The sequence below is a fragment of the Bombina bombina genome, chromosome 8, assembly GCF_027579735.1.
Source record: "Bombina bombina isolate aBomBom1 chromosome 8, aBomBom1.pri, whole genome shotgun sequence".
Classification (NCBI taxonomy): Eukaryota; Metazoa; Chordata; class Amphibia; order Anura; family Bombinatoridae; genus Bombina; species Bombina bombina.
This window is the reverse complement of record NC_069506.1, coordinates 154,273,959-154,300,440: the sequence shown is the minus strand read 5'-3', so window position 1 is coordinate 154,300,440 and position 26,482 is coordinate 154,273,959. Positions and strand designations below refer to the sequence as shown.

Genomic DNA, 26,482 nt, shown 5'->3' with positions numbered 1-26,482 from the left:
ATATTTTAATTTCAAATAAAAAGACACTAATATATTCATATACTGTATATTATTTTAAACATAGTGAGATATCTTTGCATGAATGAATAAGTGGTATATTGCTACACCTAGGGGTCTATTTATCAAGCTGCGTATGGAGCTTGATGCCCCGTGTTTCTGGCGAGCCTTCTAAAGACCGCTGCTCCTTAACCTGTCCGCCTGCTCTGAGGCAGCGGACAGACATCGCCGGAAATCAACCCGATCCAATACGATCGGGTTGATTGGCACCCCCTGCAGGTGGCCGATTGGCCGCAAATCTGCGGGGGGCAGCGTTGCACCAGCAGTTCACAAGTATCGATGTGCGGCGGACATGATCTGCAATATTAGATCATGTCCGCTTGCACATTAGTAAATAGGCCCCATGGTAAAAGTCCAAACAGGAAGAAACATAAAAACAATTTAACTTGAAACAATATTAGCCAATTAAATTATAGTGGTCTGTAAACACAGGAAGACACTTTAATGCTGGACCATGTAATTGCATTAAGAGGAAGGCTCAGCTTCTCATTGGTGGATCGTGCAAAGCCTACTTATGCACATATCTTGAGCAAGTGAAGGAACAAGGCAGGCAGACTGAAGTGCACGTGTGCTGTAGCACAGTTCGGTTGTACAGTATGTGTGCTTCATTTTATTGCAGTTTATAATCAGATTTTTACAATTTTCAAGAAAACACTGAAAAAGTAGCTAATGGTCCCTTTTGATGAAATACTAAAACTATATATTACTACTTATGTAACTTATATTGTTTTAGAACCTTAATTTTAAAAGCAAACATATTAATTGGATTTCTTATATCAAGGAACTGCTAAAAAAAAGCATATACATGTGCTAAAGGATCACTAAATACAGTATAATTGCATAATTACACGTGCATATTAAAAAGACAATGCAAAAACACATATTTTAAAATAAGCAGCAGATTTTTTTATAGCAATTTATTTTTCTCCCATTTGCCAGCCCCCTGCATCATGTGACAGACATCAGCCAATTACAGACTAGTATACGTATACCCTGTGAGCTTGTGCACATCACATGTTCAGTAGTAGCTGGTGCCTAAGAAAGTGTGTATATAAAAAGAATGCAAAATTTGATAATGGAAGTAAATTGGAAAGTCTCTTAAAACTGCTGCTCTATCTGAATCATGAAAGTTTAATTTTGATCTTATTGTCCCTTTAAGGTAATCTAAAAGTACAAAATGTAACATATCTTTCTATAAATTCTATAAATTTCTCATATTCACCTGTTTAATTCAGTCTTTTGTGATTACCTTTCAGATTGTGTACACAATGAGAAACCCTAAAGATGTCCTTGTCTCTCTATTTCATTTTGCTAAGATACTCTGCTTCTACAAAGACCCTGAAAACTTCCAGGAAATGATAGAAGCTTTTTTACAAGGAAAGAGTAAGTACAATGACCTTATCAGGGACTTGCTAATCCTATTATCATTGGGCCCAAAGAGAGATGGAGAGAACAAATTCAGATTTAATTTATATATATATATATATTTATTTATTTACACACACACACATATATATATATATATATATATATATATATATATATATATATATATATATATATATATATATATATATACAGTATGTGTGTGTGTGTGTGTGTGTGTGTGTAGAAGAAACTTATTTATGCGTTCTGAATTATAAAATTAACTCCAGGGCAGATAGGGCAAGGAGGGAGTAATAGTAAATATGAAAACTAAGGATAAGAAAGACTGGAGTAGAATACTCCAAATAAGGCAGCACTAAAGTATTTAACTTCAATAAAATGCCGTCTATTACTACAGGGGGAACAGATAAGCAAAACCAAAAGAGTATTAAAGGACCACTCAATGCAGTAGAAATACATAATTAACAAGTGCATAATAAAAATTCAATGCAACACTTACTCTGAATTTCAAATAAGCAGTAGATTTTTTTCTGACAAATTTATTTTTTCTCCCATTGTCCGGCCCCCTGTATCATGTGACAGACATCAGCCAATCACAGACTAGTATACGTATACTCTGTAAGCTTGTGTACATGCTCAGTAGGATCTTGTTCCCCATAAAGTGTGAATAAGTGTGTATAAAAATACTGTGCAAAATTTGATAATGGAAGTAAATTGGAAAGTTTCTTAAAACTGCAAGCTCTATCTAAATCATAAAAGTTTATTTTGACTTGATTGTCCCTTTAAAGAAACAATACCATCATATCAAAAACGAGCACTGTGCATATATATATATATATATATATATATATATATATCTTGAACACTATCACCTAGATTACGAGTTTTGCGCTAAACAGGGTGCGAAAAGAAGGCCCAAAAATTTGCGTTATTGCACTTTCCATAGCGCTGCCATTACAAGTTACTGAAAAGCCTCCTTGTGCTGTGCGTTATGGTGCGTTAAGCTCCATACCACAAAAAGGCAAATGGCTGAGTTTACGTGCTCGTGCATGCTTTCCCCCATAGACATCAATAGGTAAAGAGTGTTAGAAAAAAAATAACACCTGCGATCGCGGAATGGTGATCACCGTAACGCATCCCCAATGTCTATGGGGGAAAGAAAGTTATGTTTAAACCTAACACCCTAACATAACCCCCTAACCTAAACACCCCTAGTCTGCTGAACCCCGACATCGCAGACACTAAATATAATTATTAACCCCTAATCCGCCGCTCCCAAACATCTCAGACACTAAATAAAGTGATTAACCCCTAATCCATCGCTCCCTGACATCGCCAACACTAAATAAAGGAATTAACACCTAATCCGCTGCTCCCCGACATCGCTGACACTAAATAAACCTATTAACCTCTAAACCGCCGCCCCCCCATATCGCAACTAATAAACTAAACTTTTAACTCCTAAACCACCAGCCCCCCACATTGCAAAACACAAAATTGAATCTATTAACCCCTAAACCTAACACCCCCCCCTTAACTTTAAATTAAAAGTTACAATATAACTATCTTTAAAGTGTCAGTAAACCTTAAAAATAATATTATATAATTCTGCACATAGTGCAGAATTATATAACATTATATTAGCGCAAACATTGTAAAACCTAATATTCCCTTATAATTTTTAAAAGAAACGGCTGTATTACAGACCCACTCTCTGTGATCTTCTGAGTGGGTCTGTTTGTTTTACACAGCGCATCGGGCCAGTTGTATAGTCACAGCCGGCCCGACCGCGCCATTATACTCAGTGTAGCTTGTTCCCGCTGTCAGACAGAGCAGGAGCGAGCTGCACTGTGTATAATGGCGCGGTCAGGCCGGGCTGTGACTATACAGCTGGCCGATGCGCTGTGTAAAACAAACAGACCCGCTCAGAAGATCACAGAGAGCGGGTCTGTAAAACAGTCGTTTCTTTTAAAAATTATAAGGGAATATTAGGTTTTACAATGTTTGCGCTAATATAATGTTATATAATTCTGCACTATGTGCAGAATTATATAACATTATTTTTGAGGTTTACTGTCCCTTTAAATAAATAAAAACTTAAATTTAACATTAAACTATAAATTAACCTAACATAACTATTCTAATAAAATAAAATAAACTACAAATGAAAAAATCTAAATTACAAATTTAAAAAACCTAATACTACGAAAAAATAAAAAAAATCTAAGATTACAAAAAATATTAAACTAAATTATCAAAAATAAAAGCAATTATTACACCTAATCTAATAGCCCTATAAAAATAAAAAAGCCCCCCAAAATAAAAACACCCCCTAACCTACAATAAACTACCAATAGACCTTAAAAGGGCATTGCCCTAAGTTAAACAGCTCTTTTACCTAGAAAAAAAATACAAAGTCCCCCCAACAGTAAAACCCACCACCCAACCAACCCCCCAAAATAAAAAAAACTAAATCTAAAAAAATCCTAAACTACCCATTGCCCCTAAAGGGGCATTTGTATGGGCATTGCCCTTAAAAGGGTATTCAGCTATTTTACACTGCCCTTAAAAGGGCATTAAGCTATTCTTACACTGCCCAAAAAACCCTAATCTAAAAAAAAAACACCCCCAAAAATTAAAGAATATCAGCCAATAGGATTTCAGAAGCTCTCATCCTATTGGCTGATTTGAATTTGAAGAATAAAATCAGCCAATAGGAATGCAAGGTATGCCATTTTGAAACAGGTACCTTGCATTCAACTTCAATTTACGGCGGTGATCATATGACGAGGACGCTCCGCGAAGGATGTCATCGCCGTCCAGGATTGCTCCGCTCCGCGCAGCCGGTATGAATATAGAAGATGTTCCCTAGATGGATGAAGGTGTCAGTGCTTGGATGAAGACGTCTCGCCACCTGGACGAGGATGGATGACTTCAGGAACTGTTAGTACATTTTATTGGCTTAGTGATAGATTTTTTTTTTTTCATTTTTTGGTTGTTTTTTTTTTTTAGATTAAGTTTTTTTGGGCAGTGTAAAAGAGCTGAATGCCCTTTTAAGGGCAGTGTAGAAGAGCTGAATGCCCTTTTAAGGGCAATGCCCATACAAATACCCCTTTAGGGGCAATGGGTATTTTAGGATTTTTTTAGACTTAGGTTTTCTATTTTGGGAGGTTGGTTGGGTGATGGGTTTTACTGTTGGGGAGGGAAATGCCCTACAAAAGGCCCTTTTAAGGGCTATTGGTAGTTTATTGTAGGTTAGGAGGTGGCTTTATTTTGGGGGCTTTTTATTTTTATAGGGTTATTAGATTAGGTGTAATAATTGTTTTTATTTTTGATAATTTCGTTTACTATTTTTTGTAATCTTAGAGTTTTTTATTTTTCATAATTGTAGTGTTTATTATTTCTTGTAATCTTAGATTATTATTTTTCTTCGTAGTATTAGGATTTTTTAAATTTGTAATTTAGGTTTTTATTTTTTTCGCAGTGTTAGGTTTTTTTAATCATGTAAATTAGATTTTTTAATTGGTATTTTTTTTATTTTATTAGAATAGTTATGTTAGGTTAATTTATAGTTTAAACTTAGTTTTTTTTTATTTCACAGGTAAGTTTTTATTTATTTAAATATAGTAATATTGTAATTTTAATTTAAAGTTGGGGGGGTGTTAGGTTTAGGGGTTAATAGTTTAATTTAGCATTTTGCGATGTGGGGGTTTAGGGTTTAATAGTTTTAGTTTATTAGTTACAATGTGGGGGGCTGGAGGTTTAGGGGTTAATAGGTTTAGTTTATTAGTTACGATGTGGGGGTTTGGAGGTTTAGGGGTTAATACTTTATTATAGTGTTGGCGATGTGGAGGGCCAGCGGTTTAGGGGTTAATAGGTTTATTTAGTGTCAGCGATGTTGGGGCGCCGGATTAGGAGTTAATAGGTTTATTTAATAGTAGCGATATGGGTGGGCGGCAGATTAGGGTTTAATATAGTGTTTGCAATGCAGGAGGGCGACGGTTTAGGGGTTAATAGGTAGTTTATGGGTGTTAGTGTACTTTGTGACATTTTAGTTATGAGTTTTGTGAAACATTTTTGTTTCACAAAATCTATAACTACTGCTCTCAAATGGCGGATTGGATCGTGTTGGTATAGGCTGTAATGCAAGCATTTTAGCCGGACCGCACAACCTGTAATACGGCGCTATGGAAAATCCCACACTCAAATGTCATTTTTTGAGTGGGGAATGGACGTTGCGTTACAGGCTAAAATGCTTGCAGTACAGCTATACCACCGCAACTTATAATATGCGTTACTGACCATACCAGCGCAATGGCCAATTTTACAGCGGTAATAGTCGTACCGCAACACTTGTAATCTAGCCGTATGATATTTATTAACCTCATAGGAGAAAGTGGGCCCACTTACTATACAGCAATCAAAAATATATATATAAAGCAAAATCCTGACAAACTAATATGATATATTAACAGACCACATTAATCAGGAGTTCAAATATTGCTATTCCATATTAGGGATGGGCAAATGTTTCTAAAAATTCAAAATTTAAAAAGAATTCTGATACATTCGTTCGTTCAAATCAAATTTCGAATGTTTATATAACATTCTAACATTCTATTTTCGAATTTTCGTTTTTGAATTTTTCAATAAAATTCGAAAATATTCATTCGAATAATAGAATGTTTAGCTATGTATTCATTCAATTTTGAAATGTAATATTCAAATTTGAATGACATTCGAATTTGAAATAGTATTTCTAGTCTACAACTGTGTTTAATAAATGTAATATTAGAATTTTAATGCTACATTCGAATTCGAATGTCACATTCGAATTTGAAATAGTATTTCTAGTCTAATACTGTGTTTTAAATGTGAAATTCGTTTTGAATGTGATATTCATTTCGAATGTGACCTTCGAATTCAAAATAGTCTTTCTAGTCTAATACTGTGTTTTATAAATGTAATATTCGAATGTGATATTAATTAGAATGTGACATTCGAATTTGAATGTGACATTCAAATTCAAATGTGACATTCGAATTCGAATGTGACATTCAAAAACTGTAAATAACATTTGAAAATCGAATTTTTAAAAATATGCGTTCTTATCAACATTCTATTATGTAAATCAAATTTCTACAATAACATTCGTTCAAACATTCGAATTCGGATATAAACACATTCGCCCATCCCTATTCCATATACTGTATCAGAGTTTAAATACATGGGTATTTATCCCATAATTTTTAGACAGGAAAAGGACACACAAAAAACAAACAAACAGAGGGGGAAAGAAATATAAGAGAGGATTCTACAGAAAGAAGTAAGAGATACCCGTTGAGGAATTAACAAAATTATAAAACACAGAAATAGGGAAAGAAATTATAAATCTTTCAGAAACACAACTTACTGAGGCACAAATTAAAATACTTTCAAAATGATTAAAATTTTGCTCCTACTAATATGTGTAATACATTTGAGGTAGTAAAAGATGTGCATCTATTTGCAAAAAAGATAGTTCTAAAAAAGTGATATCATAACAGACATCAAAATAAATATGAAGGATTAGGTATAAATGACAGAGGAGTCCTCCTTCAATTAGAAGAACTAGCAAATAAAATAACATCTGATAAAAATGACTCACTAAGGAACAATTCTTCCTATATGCTTGCCCTTTCCAAAGTATCATGTGTAAATAATTTTGTAAAGTTAATCGAACAAGATGTAGAAAAATTAAATATAACAACTGTCCATAATGATAATCTAACACCAGAATTAAGACAAGCCTTAAAGGCACTCTCTAATCATAAGAACGTCACAATAAAGCCATCTGATAAGGGTGGTATTGTGGTGATATTAAAAATCAGTGACTATGTTAAAGAATGTTCCAGACAACTTCTAGATAGGAAACAATATAAAATCCTAAAGAAAAATCCCACTGAAGAATTCAAAGAAACTATGGACAATATAATTAAGATAGGTGTAGATCATGGACTTGTAAACAAAATGGAAGCTGATTTCCTTACTGTAAAATTTCCAAAAGTAGCAGCCTTCTATACCACTCCAAAAATACATAAAAAGAAAATACCACCACCTGGAAAACCTATAATTTTAGGTCAAAATTCTGTAACTGAAAAAGTATCCCAATATATTGATTATATATATATATATATATATATATATATATATATATATATACTGTGTATGTATATATATATATATATATATTCTTGCCTTTGACAAACCGTTGAGCATCGGGCGTATTACCTGAGTCCCCCAGCTTGGTTTATCAGACTATTTTTTAACCTTATTTTGGGCTAATTTTGTGTTGTTTTTTGACCGCACGGATTACCAATATGAAGCGCTGCTACACACGATGTGATCTTTTTTTATAGGTAATTTGTTTGTAGTGATTACACATTCAGTTTCCTGTAGCAATTTGTTTAGTCGATTCATTTAATGGTATATGATATGCCCTTGAATCTAATTGTTCTATCCAGGCTGTTGGGACATATCATCTACTTAGTTTTTATTTTTTATTGTGCATTACACTTAATTTTATTTGCATTTATTATTAAAAGCTATGTTTTAAATTCTTCCTGTGAGACTACTTCCCTCTACACTATGTTAACATAAGACTGCTCTGTATGTGCCCCTTTTTCTTTTCTTTATTTATATTTATCATATTGGGCATTGAACACCCTCCACATCTAGATATATGATGTTGTTTCCACTATACTCCTGATTGGTCAGTGGAGTTTTACATGAAATCAGTTTCCCTAACATAAAAAAAAATGTTTTCAATATACTAAGGCCATGCCTAATGAATTTGCCATCATATGTAAAAGACACCCAAGATGTTCTTAAAACAATAAATGGAATTCCTTTGGAAAGTGATGGTTTAATATTAGCAATAACTGTAGATGCTATTTACTCATCTATAACCCAGGAACAAAGAATCACAGCAGCTGTGAATATTACCTGAATCAATGGGTCAAATATATTATAAACATACTTGTTATTCAACTGCTGAGGTTCGTTTTAGAACACAATTATTTTACATTTAATGGCAAATATTATTATATTATAACAAATAAGAGGCACAGTGATGAGCACCTGCTGTGCCCCCACATACGCATGTTTATATTTAGGTAAGTGGGAAAAATATGTCATCTAGGTACGAAGTGAAAGCAAGGATATAAAATTGTGGCTTCTTTTCATAGATGGCATATTGGACCTTTGGTCAGGAACAGAACAATCATTACACAAATTTTTTAAAAATTTAAACAAAAATGTATTTAATTTGAAATGTATGTATGAGTGGAGTAAAACTGAAATTGCTTTTCTAGATTTAAAGATTAAGGTAGATAGGGATAAAATAATGACTAATACACATAGAAAACCAACTGCAGGTAATACATTATTAATAGCAGATAGCCATCATCCACCATCGTTAATTAAAATTATCCCAAAAGGCCAATACCTTAGACATCGCAGGAACTGTACTAATTTGGAAACATTTAAAAAGGAAGCAAGAGAATTTAAAAATAGATTTTGAGCTAGAGGAAACCCCTAAAATAGTCTCAAGCTAGCCTATACTACAGCAATAAAAGTGATAGGGAAACATTATTATATAAGGGGAAAAGAAAGAAAAAAATGAGGTTAAAATAAGATTTATATCAGAATATAACAATAAATGGAGCAATATTACAGGAACAGTGAAACAACTGATAAAGATATTATTAATTTCGTAGGTGATAGACCCCTGATGGCAGCACGCGGGGCTCCAAACTTAAAAGACAAATTAGTTCATAGCCATTACATAAGGACCCCAGAGAAAACTAATAAGTTACACATACTCAGTAGTTAAGAAGGCAATACTAAACGTCACAAATGTTCAGTTTGCAGCAATATGCAACTAGGAAAATTATTTGAAGATAAATTAGGGAATTACTTTAAAATTAAAGGTAGAATAAACTGCTTAAGTAAAGGCGTTTTTTATTTAGCGTTCTGCAATTGACCAATGTACTATGTAGGGAAAACCTACAGGGAACTGAAGGGACAAATAAAAGAGCATAAAAGGGATATCACTAATACAATTATGAGCAGTAGTGTATCCCGTCACTTTAAGAACTTTCATAATAGCAATGCTGAAATGTTACATGGGGGCTGGAAAAGTTTGATCTGTCGTTGAGAGGAGAAAATCTAGATAAAGGTCTCCTTTTATTAAGCAGTGGATACTGCTTCAGAGCCCCATCATTTCAGGTCCGCCTGAGACAGAAGTTCGCTGTCCTTATCTTATTCCCTACCTTTTAGGTGGCGAACTGAGATCATCCCGATCCGATACAATTGGGATGATTGACGGTTCCTGCTAGCGGTCTATTGGCCACCAGTGAACAGGGGACGGCATTGCACAAGCATTTCAGCAGAAATGCTTGTGCAGTGATAAATGCAGACAGCATATGCTGTCAGCATTTAGCGAGGTTGAGCGGACATGATGCACTACAGCGAATCATGTCCACTCGCCCTTTAATAAATCTACCCCAATATGTTGTTACAGAAAGAGTGCAAATGGATATTTAATCTGAAAGCTCTGAAGCCCTTAGGACTAAAAGACCATTTCTGTAACTAGATGTTGAAATATGTAGTAACTACAGAACTTAAAAACAATATATGATCCATGTCACACTGCTATCCCTTCTCAAAGCATGAATTATAGCTTCTAGGAAACAAAATAAAATAATACATTAAATTATAATAATATCTATCTATAATAACCACATTTTTGGCTAATAGGTTGGTTATATGGTTGGTAAAAGGTTGGTTATAATGCCATTCCTGTATGAATAATATTAAATTGAACTGCTAAATTCTTCTGTTGCTATAGGATGCTATGTGTTATGTCAAAACTAAGATAGAATTGAAGCTTTAGAAAGAGGACGCTGTCGGACTGATGTTTGCAAGCAATATAGATACATTGTAATAAGCGAATAATAATTGGCAAAAATGCAACTGCATTTAGTGTTTTATGAATCAAAGAGACATAACATATAATTTGAGAAAGGAGCACTATGTTATTGTGATATTTCACCTTAAGGGGCAGATCAATATGATGCGTTAAAAGTCAACAACCTGACAAATCAAACACAAGCTGGAAGAAGCCCTGGATTAAAATAACAAGGGTGAAACGCACGTCACTAAAGTTTTTCCAACTTCTTAGGGGTGATCAGCTGAACCTCTAATAAGAGGACCACCTAAACATAATAGTCAACAGTGGTCAAGTTAGGGGCACTCTCTATAATGCTCTGCATACTAGCACTAAAATAAATGCTTATGACGTCAGGCTGGGAGGAACGTGAGCCAGACAACAAACAGCAGTCGCTGGGAATGCACTATGTGGAAATACAAGCTTGAATGATTATCTGATCGGCAAGTGACATTGCAGTCAAGGTAGGAGCAGTATTCTAACTGCGATATTACCTACTCACAAATGGTTAACAATAGTATGCATCTGGTAAGGTAGGCTGATTCTGTTATGCCTTGGAGGTGATGGAAACAGTTGCCGAGGGGAGACGGTTACCCAACCAATGCCTTGATTGCAGTATTAATCTTACAGCCTATCCCTTCTGTATGTGGTTAGAGAGTAGCCCCAGCAAGAGTATCTCCCACAGTATGGTTAATTGGACCCATCTTATCCCCAAAGAGACAAATTATGGGATAAATACCCATCTATTGGAACTCTGATATATGAACTCCAGATTAAGGCGGTCTGTTATTACATCATATTAGTTAATTTGTCAGGATTTCAATTTATATATATTTTTTTATTGCTATATAGTAAGTGGGCCCACTTTATCCTATGAGGTTAATGGTGGTTAATAAATATCTTACAGCTTGATTACGAGTTTTGCATTATGAGTGTAACGCTGCTTTTTCCCTACCGCTGCTTTTACAAGTCTTGTAGGTATAGCTGTACCACACAGTTTTGTGGCCGTCACGCAACGTCAGTACCGCACTTTTAAAAAAGTCCTTTTTCGATGGGACTTCCATAGCGCCGGTATTATGAGTTTTGCCTGGGAGGCCAAAAAGTGAGCGGTGTAGCCTATACCGACAAGACTCGTACCACCATCTAAAGTCAGTAGTTATGAGTTTTACGTTACAAAGCTGTAGCATAAAACTCCTAACTAAAGTGTTAAAAAGTACACTAACACCCATAAACTACCTATTAACCCCTAAACCGAGGCCCTCCCACATTGCAAACACTATAATAAAGTTATTTACCCCTAATATGACGCTCCAGACATCGCCGCCACATAAAAATGTTATTAACCCCTATTCCACCGCTCCCCGACATCGTCGCCACTAGAATAAAATTATTAACACGCCCTCCCGCATAAAAACACTATTTAAATATAATTAACCCCTAATCTGCCGTCCGCCCACTCCACCGCTATAATAAACCTATTAACCCCTAAACCTAACCCTAACACCCCCTAACCTTAACATAATTAAAATAATTCTAAATAAAACCTACTATTAATAACTAAATAATTCCTATTTAAAACTAAATACTTACCTGTAAAATAAACCCTTAGCTAACTACAATATAACTAATAGTTACATTGCAGCTATCTTATGTTTTATTTTTATTTCACAGGTAAGTTTGTATTTATTTTAACTAGGTAGACTAGTTAGTAAATAGTTATTAACTATTTACTAGCTACCTAGTTAAAATAAATACAAAGTTACCTGTAAAATAAAACCTAACCTGCCTCACACTAACACCTAACATTACAATAAAATTAAATAAATTACATTATTAAAATACATTTATCTATATTACAAAAAATAATAAACACTAAATTACACAAAATAAAAAAAGAAATTATCAAAAATAAAAACGAATTACTCCTAATCTAATATCCCTATCAAAATAAAAAAGCCCCCCAAAATAAAAAAAACCCTAGCCTACACTAAACTGACAATAGCCCTTAAAAGGGCCTTTTGCGGGGCATTGCCCCAAAGAAATCAGCTCTTTTACCTGTAAAAAAAAAATACAAATAAACCCCCAACAGTAAAACCCACCACCCAAACAACCAACCCCCTAAATAAAATCTGATCTAAATAAACCTAAGCTCCCCATTGCCCTGAAAAGGGCATTTGGATGGGCATTGCCCTTAAAAGGGCATTTAGCTCTTTTACATTGCCCAAACCCTAAGCTAAAAATAAAACCTACCCAATAAACCCTTAAAAAACCTAACACTAACTTCCAAAGATCCACTTACAGTTTTTGAATTCCGGACATCCATCCTCAATGAAGCCGGGAGAAGTCTTCATCCAAGTGGCAAGAAGTCCTCAACGAAGCCGGGAGAAGTCTTCATCCAAGCGGCAAGAAGTCCTCAATGAAGCCGGGAGAAGTCTTCATCCAAGTGGCAAGAAGTCATCATCCAGGCGGGCAAAAGTCTTCATCCAGACAGCATCTTCTATCTTCATCCTTCCGGCGTGGAGCGGGTCCATCTTCAAGACATCCGGCGCAGAGCATCCTCTTCATACACTGAAGGTTCCCTTTAAGGGACGTCATCCAAGATGGCGTCCCTTGAATTCTAATTGGCTGATAGAATTCTATCAGCCAATAGGAATTAAAGGGTAAAAAATCCTATTGGCTGATGCAATCAGCCAATAGGATTGAGCTTCAATCCTATTGGCTGACCCAATCAGCCAATGGGATTGAGCTCACATTCTATTGGCTGTTCCATCAGCCAATAGAATGTGAGCTCAATCCTATTCTACTCAAGTTTTTCTTCTACTTAGTTTATATATTTATATATATATATATATATAAATATATATATGTATACATGTATATGTGTATGTATATATATATATATATATATATTATATATATATATATTATATATATATATATATATATATATATATATATATATTATATATATATATATATACTGCATATATAAAATAGAAACTTTCTCTTTCACCTAAGGTGGCTTATATTGCTTAAAACATTAGAAATTCCTGGCAAAGTTTCCCAATTATAATACTGTCAACTCCCATGGAACGCCCAAGAAACACCTATGGAACACCTATATATTTACAATAGTAAATATCGAAATATCTATTTTAATAACACATTTCTTACAGCTGTGGAAATTATTCCTATCACGCAGAGAGCATTAGTACTTTAGTAGCATTACTTTAGTAGCATCACTTTTAAGGCAAAAGTATGTTTTTATATTTAAATACTACTCTTAATATGTGTGATAGAACATTGAATTGAGTTTTGCGGTAAGGTAAAAAAGCAGCGTTAACAGGTCCTAACGCTGCTTTTTCCCAACCGCTGCTATTACGAGTCTTGCAGGTTTAGGGGCCCTGCACACTTTTTTGGCCTTACCGCAAACCGACTTATGTAAACTTCGTAAAACCCTTTTTTTATGAGACTTCCATAGCGCCGGTATTACGAGTCTGTCCTGGGAGGCCAAAAAGTGAGTAGTACACCCTCTACCTCCATAGATCCATAACGCATTCTAAAGTCAGTAGTTATGAGTTTTACACTACAACGCCGTAGCATAAAACTCATAACTAAAGTGCTAAAATGTACACTAACATCCATAAACTACCTATTAACCCCTAAACCGAGGCCCTCCCGCATCGCAAACACTATAATAAAAAAATGTAACCCCTAATCTGCCGCTCCGGACATCGCCGCCACTAGAATAAACATATTAACCCCTCAACCGCCACACTCCCGCCTAGCAAACACTAGTTAAATAATGTTAACCCCTAATCTGCCACCCCTAACATCGCCGCCACCTACATTATATTTATTAACCCCTAATCTGTTGCCCCAATGTCACCGCCACTATATTAAATTTATTAACCCCTAAACCTAAGTCTAACCCTAACTCCCCCTAATTGAAATATAATTTAAATAAATCTAAATAAAATGACTATCATTAACTACATTATTCCTATTTAAAACTAAATACTTACCTATAAAATAAACCCTAAGCTAGCTACAATATAACTAACAGTTACATTGTAGCTAGCTAAGGGTTTATTTTTATTTTACAGGCAAGTTTGTATTTATTTTAACTAGGTAGAATAGTTACTAAATAGTTATTAACTATTTAATAACTACCTAGCTAAAATAAATACAAATTTACCTGTAAAATAAAACCTAACCTAAGTTAAGTTACACTAACACCTAACACTAATCTACAATTAAATAGCTTACATAAATTAAATACAATTAAATATATTAAATTAAATTAGCTAAATCACAAAAAAACACAAAATTACAGGATTTTTTTACAGATTTTTAAACTAATTACACCTAATCCATTAGCCCTATCAGAATAAAAAAGCCCCCCCAAAAAAACCCTAGCCTAAACTACCAATAGCCCTTTTCAGGGCCTTTTGCGGGGCATTGCCCCAAAGAAATCAGCTCTTTTACCTGAAAAAAAATACAAACAACCCCCCAACAGTAAAACCCACCACCCACACAACCAACCCCCCAAATAAAATACTAACTAAAAAAACCTATGCTCTTCATTGCCCTAAAAAGGGCATTTGGATGGGCATTGCCCTTAAAAGGGCATTTAGCTCTATTGCAGGCCCAAAGCCCTAACCTAAAAAATAAGCCTACCCAATACACCCTTAAAAAAATCCTAACACTAACCCCCGAAGATTCACTTACCAGGAGAAGTCTTCATCCAAGCGGCAAGATGTCCTCAACGATGCCGGCAGAAGTGGTCCTCCAGACGGGCATCTTCATCCTTCCGACACGGAGCGGGCCCATCTTCAAGACATCCGACGCGGAGCATCCTCTTCAAGCGACGGCTTCTTTGTAATGAATATCTCTTTAAGTGACATCATCCAAGATGGCGTCCCTTAGATTCCGATTGGCTGATAGAATTCTATCAGCCAATCGGAATTAAGGTAGAAAAAATCCTATTGGTTGATGCAATCAGCCAATAGGATTGAACTTCAATCCTACTGGCTTATCCAATCAGCCAATAGGATTGAGCTTGCATTCTATTGGCTGATTGGAACAGCCAATAGAATGCTAGCTCAATCCTATTGGCTGATTGCATCAGCCAATAGGATTTTTTCTACCTTAATTCCGATTGGCTGATAGAATTCTATCAGCCAATCGGAATCTAAGTGACATCATCTTGGATGACGTCCCTTAAAGAGATATTCATTTAAAAAAAGCCGTCGTTTGAAGAGGATGCTCCGCGTCGGATGTCTTGAAGATGGACCCGCTCCGCGCCGGAAGGATGAAGATAGAAGATGCCGTCTGGATGAAGACTTCTGCCTGTCTGGAGGACCACTTCTTCCCATCTGGAGGACCACTTCTGCCGGCTTTGTTGAGGACATCTTGCTGCTTGGGTGAAGACTTCTCCCAGTAAGTCAATCTTCGGGGGTTAGTGTTAGGATTTTTTTAAGGGTGTATTGGGTGGGTTTATTTTTTAGGTTAGGGCTTTGGGCCTGCAATAGAGCTAAATGCCCTTTTAAGTGCAATGTACATCCAAATGCCCTTTTCAGGGCAATGGGGAGCTTAGGTTTTTTTAGTTAGGATTTTATTTGGGGGTTGGTTGTGTGGGTGGTGGGTTTTACTGTTGGGGGGTTGTTTCTATTTTTTTTTCAGGTAAATTAGCTAATTTCTTTGGGGCAATGCCCTGCAAAAAGCCCTTTTAAGGGCTATTGGTAGTTTAGGCTAGGGTTTTTTTTATTTTGTGGGGGCTTTTTTTATTTTGATAGGACTATTAGATTAGGTGTAATTAGTTTCAAGATCTGTAATTTGTTTTTTATTTTCTGTAATTTAGTGGGGGTTTTTGTAATTTAGCTAATTTAATTTAATTTATTTAATTTTATTTAATGTAGGTAATTTATTTAATTGTAGATTAGTGTTAGGTGTTAGTGTAACTTAGGTTAGGTTTTATTTTACAGGTCAATTTGTATTTATTTTAGCTAGGTAGTTATTAAATAGTTAATAACTATTTAGTAACTATTCTACCTAGCTAAAATAAATACAAACTTGCCTGTAAAATAAAAATAAACCCTAAGCTAGCTACAATGTAACTATTAGTTATATTGTAGCTAGCTTAGGGTTTATTTTATAGGTAAGTATTTAGTTTTAAATAGGAATAATGTAGTTAATGATAGTAATTTTATTTAGATTTATTTAAATTATATTTCAATTAGGGGGTGCTAGGGTTAGGGTTAGACTTAGGTTTAGGGGTTAATAAATTTAATATAGTGGCAGCGATGTTGGGGGCGGCAGAATAGGGGTTAATAAGTGTAGGTAGGTTGCGGCGACATTGGGGGCGGCAGATTAGGGGTTAATAAACATAATGTAGGTGTCGGCGATGTTGGGGGCAGCAGATTAGGGGTTAATAAGTATAATGTAGGTGGCGGCGATGTCCGGAGCGGCAGATTTGGGGTTAATAAGAATAATGTAGGTGTCGGCGATATCGGGGGCGGCAGATTAGGGGTTAATAAGCATAAGATTAGGGGTGTTTAGACTCTGGGTTCATGTTAGGGTGTTAGGTGTAAACGTAAAATGTGTTTCCCCATAGGAATCAATGGGGCTGCGTTACTGAGATTTACGCTGCTTTTTGGCAGGTGTTAGACTTTTTCTCAGCCGACTCTCCCCATTGATGTCTATGGGGAAATCCTGCACGAGCACTTACGACCAGCTCACCGCTCACTTAAGCAGCGCTGGTATTGGAGTGCGGTAAGGAGCTCAATTTTGCTCTACTCTCACTACTTGCCTTTTAACACCGGGTTTGTAAAAACCTGTAATACCAGCGCTGTAGGTAAGTGAGCGTTGAGAAAAAAACTGCTTGCTAGCACCGCACAGCTCCTAACGCAAAACTCGTAATCTGGCCGTATGTGACTACAACAGCAACACTGTCACTATCAATAGCAAATCTTGAGATTTGGAGAAGCTCCCGAGTCATAGAGCTGGTGATTACTTTCTATTGCAACTGCTATATTAGTGACAGAATCCTGTGAATGTTGCTATTATGTGTAGTGGACTACAGAACTTTGTACGATTAGTTTATTGTGGATACAACAATGCAGTGGATAACAATTAAATGGTTCCTCAATCCTCATATTGACTTAACCTTCTGCCACAATTTAAAGTCTATGGGGAGAAGTTACAGAATTTGCGATATCCGAAGTCCTGAAGTTAGCGCTCCTGATCTTTTGCTTGCGCACTAACTTTTTAGGTTCAACTTGTAGTACGAGCGCTTTTCCGCCTACGTTAATATTTTACTATAAGCAAAGTCAGTGTGCAAGCAAAAAAAATATTTAGCACGTCACTTGTAATCTGCCTCTATGGGGCCCATTTATCATGCTGCTGCGAATAGAGCTGTTTCCGTGAAAGCCTTCAGGCTCGCCGGAAACACAAGTTAAGAAGCATCGGTCGTAAGACTGCTGCTCCTTAACTCGTCAGCCATCTCTGAGGTAGTGGACAGCAATCATCCCTATTAGATACACTCGGGATGATTGACACCCCCTGCTAGCCGCCGATTGGTCGCGAATGTGCAGAGGGCGACATTGCACAAGCATTTCACCAGAAATGCTTGTGCAATATTAAATGCCGACAGTGTATGCTGTTGGCATTTACCGATGTCGGGTGGACATGATCCGACAGTTAATAAATCTACCCCTTAATGTTTATTTATGCGTAGTAAAAACACTTTTATTATTTATTACATTTGCTTTTTGTGCAATTTACTTCTGACAGTTTTAGATTTTCCTTGGTCCCCTGAGAAGTTGGGGTGTATTCTGGAGAATTTAGATCCCTAACCCGCTATAAAGGGACATGAAATCCAAACATTTTATTTCATGATTCAGATAAGAGCATTTTGGGAGCTAGCTGAACACAACAGTAAGCCAATGACAAGAGGCATATATGTGCAGCCATCAATCAGCAGATAGCCTCCAGCTCCTGAGCCTACCTAGGTATACTTTTCAACAAAAGATACCAGGAGTACATAGCAAATTAGATAATAGAAGTAAATTGGAAAGTTGTTTAAAATTGTATTCTCTATCTGAGTCATTGAAGAAACATTTTGGGTTTTATGTCTCTTTATCCCCTTTGCTACCGGGAATTTTAGAGCAGTACTTGCCCAAATACCGGATAATTTGTATAATTTATCACTCCATTTAAACAGAAATAGAGCCTTGTTTTTTAAAATTTACCTGTCAAAACGATATATATTTTTTAGTAGACAACCCAAGGTATTGATCTAGGCCCATTTTGGTATATTTCATGCCACCATTTCAAGCGCAAATGCGATCATATAAAAAAAAATGTTAACTTTTTCACAAACGTTGGGTTTCTCACTGAAATTATTTACATATCGCTTGTGAAATCATGACACAAATGATACAAGTTTCTCTGGGATACTATTTGTTCAGAAATAGCAGACACACATGACATTGCCATTGGTTTTTGGTTTTTGGTAATGAGAATGCTGCTAATTGCATCTGCGCATCACACGTCTATTATTCCCGGCAGTGAAGGGATTAATTAGGTAGCTTTATTGTAGAGATTACCCTCACACCTTTATCCCCCACTGGTCACCCCCATCTTAGGTATTGGCAGACAGTCTGTCAGTATGCAGTTTAGATTTTATTATTATTATTATGATTATTATTTTTATATTTTTTTTCTGCAGTGTAGTGATCATCCTAAACCTTCCCACTTCCCTGACCCCCAACCATAATAGCTCTCTAACCCTCCCCCTCCGACTTATTGCGACCCTCTTTAGTACTGGCAGCAGTCTGCCAGTACCCATAAATACTTAAAAAAAAAAATATTCGTAAGGTTCCCCCAACTCCCCCTCTCTGGCAATTGTTAGCTACGGACCCCCCAAGTCCCTAGTGAGATCCCCATCCATTCCTATCTCTTTTCTGCAGTGTAGGGCCCATCCCACTCCCTCCCCCTCCCTCCCACTCCCCTCCCTCCTTCCTCCGCTGCGGGACCACACACCCACCTCCCACCTTCCCTCCCACACCTTCCTCCAGCACTAGTAGATGATCACAGTGTCACCATCTGTAATGATCTGGCATCTACCTTCATATGAAACTGGAGCACTGATTGTGCTCTGGTTCCATATGCAGGCAGATGCCTGGAGCTCAGTAACTTCAGCTCTCAGCTATAACTTTACAGTCCAGACTGCTGGAGATTCCTGCAGCTTGGATGCATATATACTGTACGTCATGCGGTACAATAGACAAAGTACCGCATGACGTATATATACGTCCTATTGGGTTAAGTAGTTAAGGTGAACTGCTTGTGCAATGCTGCCCCCTGCAGATTCGTGGCCAATCGGCTGCTAGCAGGGGGTGTCAATTAGCCCGATCGTATGAGATCAGATGGATTGATGCTCGCAGCCTCAGAGGCAGCGGACCAGTTAAGGAGCAGTGGTCTTAAGACCGCTGCTTCTTAACTGTTGTTTCCGGCAAGCCTGAAGGTTCGCGTGGAAACAGGGGCATCAGGGGCCATCCGGCCCTTGATAAATAGACCCCATAGTCTCAACCTAGTAACTAAGTTGGTTTTCAGATGAGTGCAACAATCTCTCAGCTTAATCTTATGTGGTAACATAAATGCCACATGTCTTCCAAAATTCTTACTTTATTTTAAATCTGCTTTGAAGGGACATCAAATCCATGTCCTTTCAAACAATTTTAAACTGTCCAATGTACTTGTATTATTAACTTTGCGTCTTTCTTTTGGTAATCTTTGCTGAAGGAGCAGCAACGCACTACTGGGTGCTAGCTAAACACATTGGGTAAGCCAATGACAAGAGGCATATATGCGCAGTTAGCAATCAGCAGCTAGCTCTCAGTAGAACACTAAGCCTACCTTTTTAACAAAGGGTACCAAGAGAAGTAAATTAAATAATAGATGTAAATTGAACACTTGTTTAAAATTGTATGTTCTATCTAAATCATGAAATTTCAATTTTGGCTTTACTGTCCCTTTAAGTGAATTGTACATTCTTTAAATTCTCACTGAAGCTGTAGACTTTTTCTGTTCCTATTTCTAGGTTACTATCCCAAATGGATCTCCTATAAGAATCGGATACTGAAATTGCTGTTTACATCTCTAGCTCTATGTTCTTTGTTATGTTATCTTTATTAAGATTAGAAACACTTTTATCATTTTCTTTAAGCTTTGTACGGCTCTTGGTTTGATCATATAAAAGGATGGATGCAAATGAAAGATGATCCTAAATTTTTCCTGATCACATATGAGGAGCTCCAGCAGGTAAAGAATTAGATTTTAACCCTTTAAGGACACAGCTTTCAGTTTGCTCAATTGTTTTATGACGGAAAAATTCCGTCATATGTCCTTAAGAGGTTAATGAGTACAGAATGCCTATTGATTTCTATATACATATACACAAGATCCAGTCTAATCCTATTAGATATATAGGGGCCGAATTATCGAGCTCCGAATGGCGCTTGATGCCCCTTGTTTCAGAAGTTATGAAGCTATTCCATAACTTGTCCACCTGCTCTGAGGCAGCGGACAGAAATCAACCTGATCGAATACGATATATTTGTAATAGTATTTCTAATGCTCTCTTTAAATGTAATATTCTAATTATGCAATATTTGAAAAAGAAACATTCAAATTGATATATTTGTATCTATTATGTATCAATTTACTAAATTCCCTACCACATGAACTATTAAACTTCTGAATAGTATTTGTTAAATCGAATGTTACATTCGAAATTTTGAATGTGGATATTTGTTTTCATTCTGAACATTCGAAAACGAAAGTAACATTCGATTACCAAATTTTAATGGATTTTCCTTCTTATCAACATTTGATTGTCCAAAATGAATGTTCTACCAAACGAATTACACTTTCAGCACATTTGCCCATCCCTTATGCCAACCCATACTGTAGCTGTAAGTGCTCCAGGCCCAAACACATATCACCTGCCCCTGTAAGCTAACCCATGCTGTAGCTGTAAATGCTTAATCCCCAAACACATGTAACCTGCCTCTGTATGCTAAACCATGATGTTGCCGCAAGTGTGCTAATCCCAAACACATATCACCTGCCTCTGTAAGCCAACCCATGCTGTAGCTGTAAGTGCTCCAGCTCCAAACACATATCACCTGCCTCTGTATGCTAAACCATGCTGTAGCTGTAAGTGCTCCAGGCCCAAACACATATCACCTGCCTCTGTAAGCCAATAAATGCTGTAGCTGTAAGTGCTCCAGCTCCAAACACGTCACCTGCCTCTGTATGCTAAACCATGCAGTAGCTGTAAGTGCTCCAGGCCCAAACACATATCACCTACCTCTCGGCTAGATTACGAGTTGTGCATTAGGGTAAAAAAGCAGCGTTAAGAGGTCCTAACGCTGCTTTTTTACCCCCGCTGGTATTACGAGTCTTGAAGGTTTAGGGGCACCGCACACTTTTTTGGCCTTACCGCTAAAAGACTTACGTAAACTTCGTAAAGTCATTTTTCTATGGGAATTCCATAGCACCGGTATTACGAGTCTGTCCTGGGAGGCCAGAAAGTGAGCGGTACACCCTACCCTGTCAAGAGTCCTAACGCATTTAAAAGTCAGTAGTTATGAGTTTTATGGTACAACGCCGTAGCATAAAACTCATAACTAAAGTGCTAAAAAGTACACTAACACCCATAAACTACCTATTAACTCCTAAACCGAGGCCCTCCCGCATCACAAAATACTAAAATAAAAATTTTGACCCCTAATCTGCCGCTCCGGACACCGCCGCCACCTACATTATATGTATTAACCCCTAATCTGCTGCCCCCAATATCGCCGACACCTACATTATATTTATTAACCCCTAATCTGCCACCCCTAATGTCGCCGCCACCTACCTACACTTATTAACCCCTAATCTGCCGCCCCCAACGTCGCCACCACTATATTAAACATATTAACCCCAAAAATGCCGCACTCCCACCTCACAAACATTAGTTAAATATTATTAACCCCTAATCTGCCGTCCCTAACATCGCCGCCACCTACCTACATTTATTAACCCCTAATCTGCCACCCCCAACATCGTTGCCACTATATTAAAGTTATTAACCCCTAAACTTAAGCCTAACCCTAAACCTAACACCCACTAACTTAAATATAATTTAAATAAATCTAAATAAATATTCCTATCATTAACTAAATTATTCCTATTTAAAACTAAATACTCACCTATAAAATAAACCCTAAGCTAGCTACAATATAACTAATAGTTAAATTGTATCTATTTTAGGATTTATTTTTATTTTACAGGCAAGTTTGTATTTATTTTAACTAGGTAGAATAGTTATTAGTTATTAACTATTTAATAACTACCTAGCTAAAATAAATACAAATTTACCTGTAAAATAAAACCTAACCTAAGTTACAATAACACCTAACACTACACTATAATTAAATAAATTAACTAAATTAAATACAGTTACCTAAATTAAATTAAATTAGCTAAAGTACAAAAAAAACCACTAAATTGCAGAAAATAATAAACAAATTACAGAAATTTAAACTAATTACACCTAATCTAATAGCCCTATTAAAATAAAAAAGCCCCCCCCCCCAATATAAAAATAAAAAACCCTAGCCTAAACTAAACTACCAATAGCCCTTAAAAGGGCCTTTTGGGGGGCATTGCCCAAAAGTAATCAGCTCTTTTACCTGTAAAAAAAATACAAACAACCCCCCCAACAGTAAAACCCACCACCCACACAACCAACCCCCTAAATAAAATACTATCTAAAAAAACCTAAGCTCCCCATTGCCCTGAAAAGGGCATTTGGATGGGCATTGCCCTTAAAAGGGCAGTTAGCTCTTTTGCCTCCCAAACCCTAATCTAAAAAATAAAACCCACCCAATACACCCTTAAAAAAACCTAACACTAACCCCCCTGAAGATCGACTTACCGGGAGACGTCTTCATCCAAGCCGGGCGAAGTGGTCCTCCAGACGGGCAGAAGTCTTCATCCAAGCCGGGCAGAAGTGGTCCTCCAGACGGGCAGAAGTCTTCATCCAAGCCAGGCAGAAGTGGTCCTCCAGACGGGCAGAAGTCTTTATCCAGACGGCATCTTCTATCTTCATCCATCCGGCACGGAGCGGGTCCATCTTCAAGACATCCGACGCGGAGCATCCTCTTCTGGCAACGACTAAAACAGAACGAAGGTACCTTTAAGTGACGTCATCCAAGATGGCGTCCCTTAGATTCCGATTGGCTGATAGAATTCTATCAGCCAATCGGAATTAAGGTAGAAAAAATCCTATTAGCTGATGCAATCGGCCAATAGGATTGAAGTTCAATCCTATTGGCTGATTCAATCAGCCAGTAGGATTGAGCTTGCATTCTATTGGCTGTTCCAATCATTTTTTCTACCTTAATTCCGATTGGCTGATAGAATTCTATCAGCCAATCGGAATCTAAGGGATGCCATCTTGGATGACGTCACTTAAAGGTACCTTCATTCTGTTTTAGTCATCGCCGGATGTCTTGAAGATGGACACGCTCCGAGCTGGATGGATGAAGATAGAAGATGCCGTCTGGATGAATACTTCTGCCTGTCTGGAGGACCACTTCTGCCCGGCTTGGATGAAGGCTTCTGCCCGTCTGGAGGACCACCTCTGCCCGGCTTGGATGAAAACTTCTGCCCGTCTGAAGGACCACTTTGCCTGGCTTGGATGAAGACGTCTCTCGGTAAGTCGATCTTCAGGGGTTTAGTGTTAGGTTTTTTTAAGGGTGTATTAGGTGGGTTTTATCTTTTAGATTAGGGTTTGGGCGGTAAAAGAGCTAACTGCCCTTTCAATGGCAATGCCCATCCAAATGCCCTTTTCAGGGCAATGGGGAGCTTAGTTTTTTTTAGATAGTATTTTATTTGGGGGGTTGATTGTGTGGGTGGTGGGTTTTACTGTTGGGGGGGTTGTTTGTATTTTTTTTACAGATTAAAGAGCTGATTACTTTGGGGCAATGCCCCGCAAAAGGCCCTTTTAAGGGCTATTGGTAGTTTAGTTTAGGCAAGGGTTTTTTTTTATTTTGGGGGGCTTTTTTATTTTAATAGGGCTATTAGATTAGGTGTAATTAGTTTAAATTTCTGTAATTTGTAATTTAGTTAATTTATTTAATTATAGTGTAGTGTTAGGTGTTAGTGTAACTTGGTTAGGTTTTATTTTACAGATAAATTTGTATTTATTTTAGCTAGGTAGTTATTAAATAGTTAATAACTATTTAATAACTATTCTACCTAGTTAAAATAATTACAAACTTGCCTGTAAAATAAAAATAAATCCTAAGCTAGATACAATGTAACTATTAGTTATATTGTAGCTAGTTTAGGGTTTATTTTACAGGTAAGTATTTAGTTTTAAATAAGAATAATTTAGTTAATGATAGGAATATTTATTTAGATTTATTTAAATTATATTTAAGTTAGTGGGTGTTAGGTTTAGGGTTAGACTTAGGTTTAGGGGTTAATAACTTTAATACAGTGGTGGCGACGTTGGGGGCGGCAGATTAGGGGTTAATAAATGTAGGTAGGTGGCTGTGATGTTAGGGACAGCAGATTAGGGGTTAATAATATTTAACTAATGTTTGTGAGGCGGGAGTGTGGTGGTTTTGGGGTTAATATGTTTATTATAGTACCGGCGACGTTGGAGGCGGCAGATTAGGGGTTAATAAGTGTAGGTAGGTACCGGCAACATTGGGGGCGGCAGATTAGCGGTTAATAAATATAATGTAGGTGTCGGCGATGTTGGGGGCAGCAGGTTAGGGGTTCATAAGTATAATGTAGGTGGCGGCGGTGTCCGGAGCGGCAGATTAGGGGTTAATAAGTATAATATAGGTGTCGGCGATGTCCAGGGCGGCAGATTAGGGGTTAATAAGTGTAAAATTAGGGGTGGTTAGACTCGGGGTTCATGTTAGGGTGTTAGGTGTAAACATAACTTTTATTTCCCCATAGGAATCAATGGGGCTGCGTTAAGGAGTTTTACGCTGCTTTTTTGCAGGTGTTAGACTTTTTTTTCAGCCGGCTCTCCCCATTGCTTCCTATGGGGAAATCGTGCACAAGCACGTTACACCAGCTCACCGCTGACCTAAGCAGCGCTGGTATTGGAGTGAGATTTGGAGCTAAATTTTGCTCAACGCTCACTTTTTGTCTTTTAACGACGGGTTTCTGAAAACTCGTAATACCAGTGCTGTATGTAAGTGAGCGGTGAGGGAAAATTGCTCGTTAGCACCGCATAGCCTCTAACGCAAAACTAGTAATCTAGGCGTCTGTATGCTAAACCATGCTGTAGCTGTAAATGCTCCAGCTCCAAACACATATTACCTACCCCTGTATGCTTAACCATGCTGTAGCTGTAAGTGCTCCAGCTCTAAACACATAACATCTGACAAAGTGTACCTGCATATTTAGGATACTGAGATATTAACACATACTTACCTTATCTCTCTTACTCATGTTAATGATTTTGCACACAAATTACTATACTTCCTGCTCTAAATGCATTGAAAATGATATATGGCATGTAGGATGCGGTACAAATATTGAGGAGCTACATACACAACTTTATGGGCCAGATAACCAATTTACCTATACATAAATAACACATTATAAATTTAGTATCCAGGAACTATGGCTATGAAATTTGTAAAACCCGGCTTTAATATATAAATATAGAACTAACCCAGCTCTGCACTCACTTTACCTGACACAGATGGTCACTGTATAGCAGAAGCAGCAGCAGACAGACATTGATCACCACTATGAAAACACCAGAGTTATGCTGCATTACTCGGCAGCCACTAGGAACTGCATAAGCGCTATCACCCTACTGGTCAGTAAAAGAAAGCAGAGGCTATGGGGTAGATTTAACAAGGGCCGAATTCCCACGCGAGCCTAAAGTGTCCGCTGCCTCTGAGGCTGCGGTCTTCAATCCGCGCGATCCTATACGATCGGGCTGATTGACACCCCCTG

The 26,482-nt window shown here is 37.1% G+C and overlaps 1 protein-coding gene across 1 annotated transcript in view; it reads left to right on the top strand.

The window, feature by feature from the left end:
• Positions 1-26,482, top strand: part of LOC128638601 (sulfotransferase 2B1) — a 37,676-nt gene that overhangs the window by 1,669 nt on the left and 9,525 nt on the right. Inside the window, exons 4-5 of the mRNA XM_053690657.1 lie at positions 1,314-1,440; positions 20,664-20,758. Of these exons, the coding sequence (XP_053546632.1) occupies positions 1,314-1,440; positions 20,664-20,758 (222 nt within the window). The remainder of the gene's footprint in view (positions 1-1,313; positions 1,441-20,663; positions 20,759-26,482) is intronic.